We start from the raw sequence: 8,720 nt of genomic DNA on the forward strand, positions 1-8,720 counted from the left end.
TCGGTTCACCTTGCCCCCATTAAAGCGTTAGTTAGACAGCTCCAAACGCCAGCCGGCCGGAGAGACTTCCTGGGAGAAAGTGCTGTCGTCGGGGTCACAGACTCGGAGTTGATCCGCGAGCCTTGGGCACCGGCGGCCAGAGCAGAGGGGTGCCCTTCCGAGAGCAGCCGTCCGTGCCGGGAAGCTGTTGCCCCAGCAGCCCCACCGAGTGACGCGCGGGTTTTGGCCGGGTCAGCGCGCATACGCACACAGGCACACCCACTCCTGGTCCCGGGGGAAGGCTCACTCTTCGGTTTTCCAGGGCTAAAGGCCAAGACCACGCGGATTTCTGAGTCCGAAGACGCAGTGCGAGGACTTACACCTGGATTCCCTTACTATTGGCTGGATGGTGGGTGGGGAACCCAAATCCCTCACTTCTTGGCCTCGCCCTTCCTAGCAGGCTTTAGGAAAAATACCGAGGTCGCCGGACCCCAAAGGGTAGGAAAGTGATGAGTTCTCCGCGGGCCGAGGTCACGTCCTGCCTCTTGGACCGGCGCTGCGTGGCTCTCCAACCGCGTGGGGGCGGCGGGCCCCTGTCCAGCCCCAGGGGGCGGGGGAGCGGCAGCTGCGAGCGCAGATAACCCCGAGGTGACCCGGGAGGGCCTGGTCCGCCCCTCCCCCCTCCCGCAGGCCTGGCGGCGGGAAGCGGGTCCCTGCGCCGCAGGGGGGAGAGGCAGGCGCGGTCTCCGGGCTCGCGGCCGTTAGTGCGCTTCGGCCAAGGGCGCCGCCTGCTCCGCGTCCCTCGCTCGCCTCCTGCGCTCGCAGGAGCGCTCCGAGTGCCTCTTTAGCGGGAGCCAATATCCTTTTGTGCTAATAGGCTTGTCCTCATTTGCTGCCTAATTGGACTATATAAAGCCAATAACGGGCGGGCTCTTATAGCCCGAAGCCAAAGCGCCAAAATCCGAGGGAAGGCGAGGAGGGGGCGGTGGCGGAGGCGGCTGCGGGGCCGGGGCTCGGCTGAGCCTTCGCCTGCCTAATCCCATTTGCCATTGTACGCGCCCAATCGCCGTATACTCCCCGCATTTAACTTGGATGACATTTTGATTTCATCATTAGCATCCGGCGCCGGATTGACGCAGCCTCGAGCCGGGGACTGCTCTTGCTGCCTCCTCCGCGGGAGCCGCAGCCGCAGCCGAGCCGCCTCGATCCCTCGGTGCCGCGGCAGGGCCGCTCCCCGCCCCTCCGCACCCCTCCCTCATGCGAGCCCGCCCGACTGGGTCCTCACCCCGCCCTCCCGCCGTTGGATTTGCGCCCGGGGCGGCCCCCGACTTTGCGCCCCGTAGTTGAGTTCCGTTTATGGTCTGATTTCCGGCCTCTCGCCTGCTCGCCCCGCCGCCCGCCTGTCCCGCTCCCTCCCTCCCGGGGACCCGGAGGAGAGGGGACCATGCCGGAACCCGGGCGGGACGCTCCCGGCACCGCCAGCGCACAGCCCCCACCGCCGCCGCCCCCACCACCCGCTCCCAAGGAGTCCCCGTTCTCCATCAAGAACCTGCTCAACGGAGACCACCACCGGCCGCCCCCTAAGCCTCAGCCGCCCCCACGGACGCTCTTCGCGCCAGCCTCGGCTGCCGCCGCCGCCGCCGCTGCCGCTGCCGCGGCGGCCAAGGGGGCCCTGGAGGGCGCCGCGGGCTTCGCGCTCTCGCAGGTGGGCGACCTGGCTTTCCCCCGCTTTGAGATCCCGGCGCAGAGGTTTGCCCTGCCCGCGCACTACCTGGAGCGCTCCCCAGCCTGGTGGTACCCCTACACCCTGACCCCCGCCGGCGGCCACCTCCCGCGACCTGAAGGTACCGACCTCTCTTTGAACTTTCGTTGTCCCCCTGCGCGCCCGCCCCGTCCCCGCCCCGCGCTGCTTCCCTCCGCAGTTCTGGGACCCCAGCACCCGCAAACCCTCTGCTCGGTCAGTTTTTTTCGGCCCCTAGCCTGCCCTCGCGCTGGGTTGCGCTGCCCGTTAATCCAATCCCACTTGGTGAGAAAAGAAGTGGAATTGGAGCCCCGGGCACGGTGCTTCCCGGGAAAAGTGGCCTCGGGAGTGAATAGGGAGGCTTCGGACGGCCAGGGCTCGGGACACGGCCTGGAAGGAGGGGGTGATTCCAATGCGCCTAAGCCGAAAGGGAACCGTTCTGCCGGCCCCTGGCGAGGAAGCTGAGGGAATGGAAGGAGGTGGCCGCGCTACCACCATCTGCTCGCCTGTCCTCGGGAGGAGGGGGATCCCAGGACTCGGCGTCCCTTCTCTGGCCCAGCCGAGAAGGAGGCAGCCCGCGGGAATGGTGAGGCCTCATGGCCTGGGACCTGGAGGCCGGCGCGGGTTGAGCCTGCCGTCCCCAGGCGCCGGGCCTCGCTCAAGGCTGTGTCGGTGTGCATGTGTGTGCGTCCGTCTGTCTGTCTCCCCAGCCTCGGAGAAGGCCTTGCTGAGAGACTCCTCCCCCGCCTCGGGCACAGACCGCGACTCTCCGGAGCCACTGCTCAAGGCCGACCCCGACCACAAGGAGCTGGACTCCAAGAGCCCGGACGAGATCATTCTGGAGGAGAGCGACTCCGAGGAAAGCAAAAAGGAAGGCGAAGCGGCGCCAGGCGCGGCCGGGGCGAGCGTAGGGGCGGCGGCGGCCACTCCGGGCGCGGAAGACTGGAAGAAGGGCGCCGAAAGTCCAGAGAAGAAGCCGGCGTGCCGCAAGAAGAAGACGCGCACCGTCTTCTCGCGCAGCCAGGTCTTCCAGCTCGAGTCCACCTTCGACATGAAGCGCTATCTGAGCAGCTCGGAGCGAGCCGGCCTGGCCGCGTCCCTGCACCTCACCGAGACGCAGGTCAAGATCTGGTTCCAGAACCGCCGCAACAAGTGGAAGCGGCAGCTGGCGGCGGAGCTGGAGGCGGCCAACCTGAGCCATGCCGCGGCGCAGCGCATCGTGCGGGTGCCCATCCTCTACCACGAGAACTCGGCGGCCGAGGGCGCGGCGGCTGCAGCCGCGGGGGCCCCGGTGCCAGTCAGCCAGCCGCTGCTCACCTTCCCGCACCCCGTCTACTACTCGCACCCGGTGGTCTCTTCCGTGCCGCTGCTACGGCCGGTCTGAGGCCCCGGAGGGGTGGGGGAGGGAGCGCCCGGCCTCCTTGTCCGGACCCCGGAGGAGACTGGGCCGGGCCGAGGGCGCCGAGAAGTCCAGCGGCCTTCAGGAACTGGGGCTTGGGCGCGCAGCCTCTGCTTCCCCTCCCTCAGTCGGTAGCATTTTGTAAGTATTTGCAATGCATTTTCGTGCAATTCATCCCTAATGGATTGGAGGCGCTTCCCCTCTTACTTTTGGTTTTTGGCTTATATTAAGAGAAAGCAGGAACGAGACAAAATTTCCGGGTCAGATATTTCGGCCGATAGTTTTTGTAAAATGTGCAGCCCTCCCTTCCAAATTTCCATTGCGCGGTGGCTTTTTGGTTTTATTTTTATAGAAGGAAAATAAGCGCAAAACCTAAATCCCTCTAGTTTATTCTTTTCTGCTTTTTTTTTTTTTTTTTCGAGACGGAATCTTGCTCTATCTATTGCTCAGGCTGGAGTGCAGTGGCGCGATCTCGGCTCACTTTGACCTCCGCCTCCCGGGTTCAAGTGATTCTCCTGTCTCAGCCTCCCGAGTAGCTGGGATTGCAGGTGTGTGCCACCACGTCCGGCTAATTTTTGTATTTTTAGTAGAGACGCGGTTTCACCATGTTGGCCAGGCTGGTCTTGAGCTCCTGACCTCGTGATCCGCCCGCCTCGGCCTCCCAAAGTGCTGGGATTACAGGCGTGAGCCACTGCGCCCGGCCTAGTTTATTCATTTTCTATAGAACTGTTTTCAGAATCCAGAGAGGGAGAGAATTCATATGATAGTACTTTTATTTCTGGATTTCTGGGTATGTTTCTTCCTCCCAACCCCCAAATCAGTTATCCACCTTAATTTTCAAAATATGAGCAGCCTCTCATAAGAATCCCGACTCAGGCCGCTTTTCTCTTCTGGAGAGGTCTGTTGCAATTAGCCTCTTCATCGGTCTTACTTTGTGATGGAAGAATTCTCTAAGTGTCTAAAGGGAAAAGACAGCCAAAAATCAGAACTCTGACTATTTGAAACAGCTCCATATCTGGCCTGGTCTAAGTGGTCTTATTTATTAGTAGCATTTATTTTGAGAATTTCATTTGTAAATTATTATTAATATTACTATTATTACTTTGTTCCCTGTTTTGAGAGAGTAATTTCAGTATTTTTAATATGATATCTTTTATCCTCTCCTCTTACTTTTCATGTTCTGCAGTAATTGTTGTACATTGACCTGTGCAATATTGTACAAAATCTCCTGAGAAAGCTGTTTCCTCCTCCACCGTGGGAAACAGACCTTTTCACTGTATAATCATGGTCATTCATTTAGAAAGAAAAAAGTAGGCAGGGGAAAGGGGGGAAGAAAGAAACAAGCTTAGGTAGTGATGCTCAAAGGAGTAAGTTAGGCATACTGGAGCGCTTTAAGTGAAGGACAATCAATTTAGAAGAATTTTAACTTATTTGATAAATGTACAGATTTCTTGTAAAGTTCACCCTCTACTCCGCAGGGCTCCTGGCTCTGTCACCCAATCTGTTTTCTTTCTGTCGGTACACCTGTTGTTCTGTGATAGTTTGTTTCCCCTCATCTCCCTCACCTCTGCCTGGGTTGAGTCCCTTTTTAAGAAAAAGAGAAAAAAAAACCCACAAAATATTGTTACACTAATGTTGTCGTGACATTGAATTAATTAAAAAGAAAAGAAAAGCTTTACGTGTTGCCAGAGTGTGTAAGTTTGGACGATTTTCCCTAGAGCAAATGTCTCCAAAACTCTTTTCTCTCTTGCTTGCTGACTGCCTCTGCGCTCTCTAAGTACAACCTGGACGCACAACCCTGTATTCCGGGAGGCGGTGGAGACAGAGGCGGCTTTGTTCGCGACCAGAGGCACTCGAGCTCCCCTGTACTTTCCGCGGCCTGAAACGCCCAGCGAGCAGGGAAGAATGCTGGGTGGAAGGGGAGTGGACTTAGGCTTATGTAGTTTGCGAAATTGAGCAAAGCGACAGCGCGCGAGGCAAGATACCAGAGACAGCTGGTATTTCCGAACACTGGTCTGCAGCCTCCCGTTCTGTTCTTAAACCTGGGTTCCTTCGGGAGCCGAGAGCTTTTGGGCAGGGCATCCCTGGGCATTCGTCAGCTGGTTAACTTTGGTGGGCTCTGGTTGGAGGGAAGAAGGGAGTGAGTTCAGAGTTTAGCTGCAGCCGCAGGCCGATTGCCAAGTCAGGCTAGGAAAGGCTGGGCCACAAGAGGACAACCCCAGGGACAGCCAGCTCTTGGGACAGCGGCTCCCACTACCAGGAGAGGGGAACTTCCGCAGGTCTTGCGGAGCTGAGATTCCCGGGGCGACTCGAGCATGGGCGCGGTCCTGACGCGCTAAGTGTGAGGGAACAGAGGCTACCTAGCTGCGGCAGCTGCAACAGAAAAGACCTTGTCTCTTCCGTGCCAGGCTCTTCTCTTTCCCCTGGCGCCCAACACCTCCTGGGCGGCATCTCTAGATCCCCGACCCTGTCCTGGCAGACGCCGGGAAGCGTAGCGCTCACCACACCCGCGCGCTACTGGGCTCCAGGCCGCCGCGCTCTTAGTGAGCAGCCTGCGGAGGCACAGCGCGCCGGAACCGCCTGGAAGGGTGGGTCCGCCCGACAAAAGCAGGTGCCTGGGCGACACTCGCTGGCCGGGTGTGGCCGCCTGCCTTTAAGCTGGGGGTCTGCACGTACAATTCCTGGCGGGGCACCTTTGAAGCTGGGGAGCCGAAAGGGGGAGATGAGGAACCCAGAGGCTGAAAAAGATTCCAGAGAGCAGCCATAGGGCGCGACCGCTGGGGAGCGCCTGCACGCCTCTCTTTCCTCTCGCAGTGCGTTGCTAGGCTCCTCAAATTCAATCGACACAATTGATTCTACTGTGGCTGAAACGTCCAGTATAGTTTTCTGTTAATGGAAAACTGCCCTCCGAATAAACCGACATGCGTATTTATGGCAAAATTTTAGCCTGGACCCCAGTGAAGACAGATCTCTCTTTATTTCCCTCTGGTTTGGAATAAAAACGAGGGCATGTGTCATAAATGAAAAATAAACAGAAATTCGGGTCAAAATATGTTGTTCCTTGTGTTACCTACAAACATGGTGATGCCTTTTACTGTTGGCAATACCAACCGCAGGACAGGCCAATAACAGCTCATTAAAAATAATGTTGCAATAGCAAACACGTTCTTAGATTTTTACAGCCAGAACACGATGTTATCAAAGGCCAAGAAAATGCTTCTTTATTTGTGTTTGGATTCTAGAAAACGGTTCTTGACTGATCAGGTCTTTACAAAGTCGGGAAATAACTGGTTCTCCACAAGCACAGTTTATCCTTTGTCCTGCTCCTACAGCCTCCCTTTTCCTCCTGTTGGGGAGCCCCACTGCCCTGGACCCCTGAGCATTCCTCCCCCAAACAGTGATGTGCGCCCTGGGGGAGGGAGGTGGTGCCAGCTTCGCCTGGGGACTGGTGGCTGTGTGAGCCTAGAAGCTGGCCCAGGTGGGAAATGTCCCCTTCCCTCCTGTCAGGGGTCACCATATTTATCCCAGGGCAAGCAAGGGGGTTGAGCCAGGGTGCGGGGCTGTGGAGCACAGAAGCCACTCTACACAAAGCATCCTAAGCTCAACTGCAAGTTTTTCTGTGGTTTTCAAGCCAGGAGAAGCCAAGAAGGCATTTAGTGGGGCTGTCACATCTCCAGAGCTGGCCGTCTTCTTCCCCCACCCAGAATGCCCCCCTCCCTGCTGCCTCTGCAAAGATTACTGGGAGCTGCTGCCACCACTCACCGAAAGGGGCCTTTTTTGGGAAAAGTGAATGTGCCTACACAAAATTCCTCCTGGACATTCCCTAGGGGAAGACAGGGCATCCCATGTCCTCTCTCCTGGGACACTGAACTGGCACTCTCAATTTTGTCTTTTCACCCCTCCTTCAGACTGTGGAGCCCAGCTTCTCTTTGCCAACCCTAGCTTTAGATTCTTCCCCATCTGCACCCCAATTAATCTTCAAGTCAATGCAAATGACTTCAGCTTCCAGGCTAAATCCTTTCTGCATCACCCAAAGAGATACACATGGAAACAACACACAGGATACACTCACATTTGATATAAACACTCACCATACACATCCACACACTGTAGACCTCCTAACACCATTTCCTTGGGTTCCTAGCATACCCAATCACAAATGTGTTTGGCATCACCACCATTGCTAAGGCACAGACGTAATTACACACATCTTGTTCGAAGTGACCCTTTTCTCCGATGGCCTTAGGCTTAGGCAAGCTGGGGAGAATCCTGGGAAAGGACTGGGCAGAGTGAGGTGGTGCTCCCACCTCTGCTGCAGGAAGCCTGAATGAACATCCTTTGGACCGGGATGCCTCGAAGTCCCTCCTCACAAGCCACCTGGGATAAACTAGCAGAGCTTGCCACCATCCCACCGCAGACCCCCATGCTCTTGTAGGCTGGGATCCTACTCAGTGTCCGCCTCCTTACAGTGCCAGGCTCTGCCGCTCTGAGCACCCCCGAGGCCTCTGGACCCTGGGAGACCACAGAGCCAGCACGCGAACTGTTTCTGTTGGCAACACAGATGTATTTCTTCTATTTGGTAGTAAATAGAGTGGGTGTGTGTACATCAAACAACAGCAAGACAGATATAAACTGCCCCCCCACCACCGGGCGCTCATTCTGAGCCGCGACGCCCCCTCAACAGGCTCCCGGCACCGCAGAGCCAGAGGCCACGCGGTGAGAACCCCAGTGCGTGCGCTCTTCTTGTGTGAGAGGCCGGAGGTAGAGTTGGGAGAAAGAGGAGCAGGCGAAAAGATCAGTGGGATCTGCTTTCCCTTCTGCGGCCTTCTGGGCCAGCTAGGGCCTGGGAGATGGGGACCAGGGTCGGAGGCTTGAGGGCGGGAGGGCGGTGCTGCCGGCTGCTTCCTGCAAGCGCTTTGACGAGGCCTCGCGTTGTCCGGCCGCCTGCGCAAGGGCCACGCGCTGCTGCTTTCACCCTCTTGCGCCCGCGGGGCACCTGGACTCCCCTTGAGAGTCCCCGTGGGGTCTGAGCTTCTGCTGGGCGCTACCCTGCCCTCCACGATTCCATTTTGCCCCATTTATTCGGGTCGTCCACTTCCCGCGGCTCAGTGACCCAGCCAGGGGGCGTCTTCCGCTAGCGGTCCAAATGTAGACTCCGCAAAGAGGCTAAGAAGACCTGTCTACCGGGGTGCGCGCGATGGGGTCAGGGTGTAAGAACCAGGAGTCTCATAGAAACCTCTGCTTGGGGTCCAAAGCCCAGCCGGGCACTCCCAGAGGACAACATCCGCCCCCGCATGTACACGTGGCCCCGCAGGAGCCAGCCGCAGGGCTCCCACTCTCGGCTCCCCGCCCTCTCGCTGCCCCCCACCCCCTAACCCGGGCTTTGAGGTGTGAGCGATTCCTTGCCTCTGGGCCTAGGACCCTGGAAGTGTGCACGGCCGTTGTGCAGGGTGGATGGTGTTGACCTTTTGACCTGAAAACAGTTGGGGGCTGGGGAGCGGGGGAAGGATGGCGGAAGAGAGGAAAGAGCCACGAGAACAACTAGGCGGGATGTACTTTTGAGCCCTGCCGGGTGTCTCCGATCGGAGTCTGGGGTTGAGA

General features: G+C 58.1%; 1 protein-coding gene across 1 annotated transcript; it reads left to right on the top strand.

Moving 5' to 3' along the window:
- Positions 1 to 1,200: 1,200 nt before the first annotated feature.
- HMX3 (H6 family homeobox 3) lies at positions 1,201 to 4,797 on the top strand. The gene is made up of 2 exons (XM_034931649.2): positions 1,201 to 1,823; positions 2,431 to 4,797. Exons 1-2 carry the CDS (start codon positions 1,424 to 1,426, stop codon positions 3,102 to 3,104), a joined length of 1,074 nt encoding a protein of 357 aa, XP_034787540.1. The 5' UTR covers positions 1,201 to 1,423; the 3' UTR covers positions 3,105 to 4,797.
- Positions 4,798 to 8,720: the final 3,923 nt, after the last annotated feature.

This window comes from Pan paniscus, chromosome 8 (genome assembly GCF_029289425.2).
Source record: "Pan paniscus chromosome 8, NHGRI_mPanPan1-v2.0_pri, whole genome shotgun sequence".
In the NCBI taxonomy this organism is placed as follows: domain Eukaryota; kingdom Metazoa; phylum Chordata; class Mammalia; order Primates; family Hominidae; genus Pan; species Pan paniscus.

Bases quoted from the DNA above. Each gene is read 5' to 3' on its own strand.
- HMX3 (XM_034931649.2), top strand. From the start codon at position 1,424: ATGCCGGAACCCGGGCGGGACGCTCCCGGCACCGCCAGCGCACAGCCC. The intron at 1,824-2,430 runs GTACCGACCTCT...CTGTCTCCCCAG, and splicing joins CCACCTCCCGCGACCTGAAG to CCTCGGAGAAGGCCTTGCTG.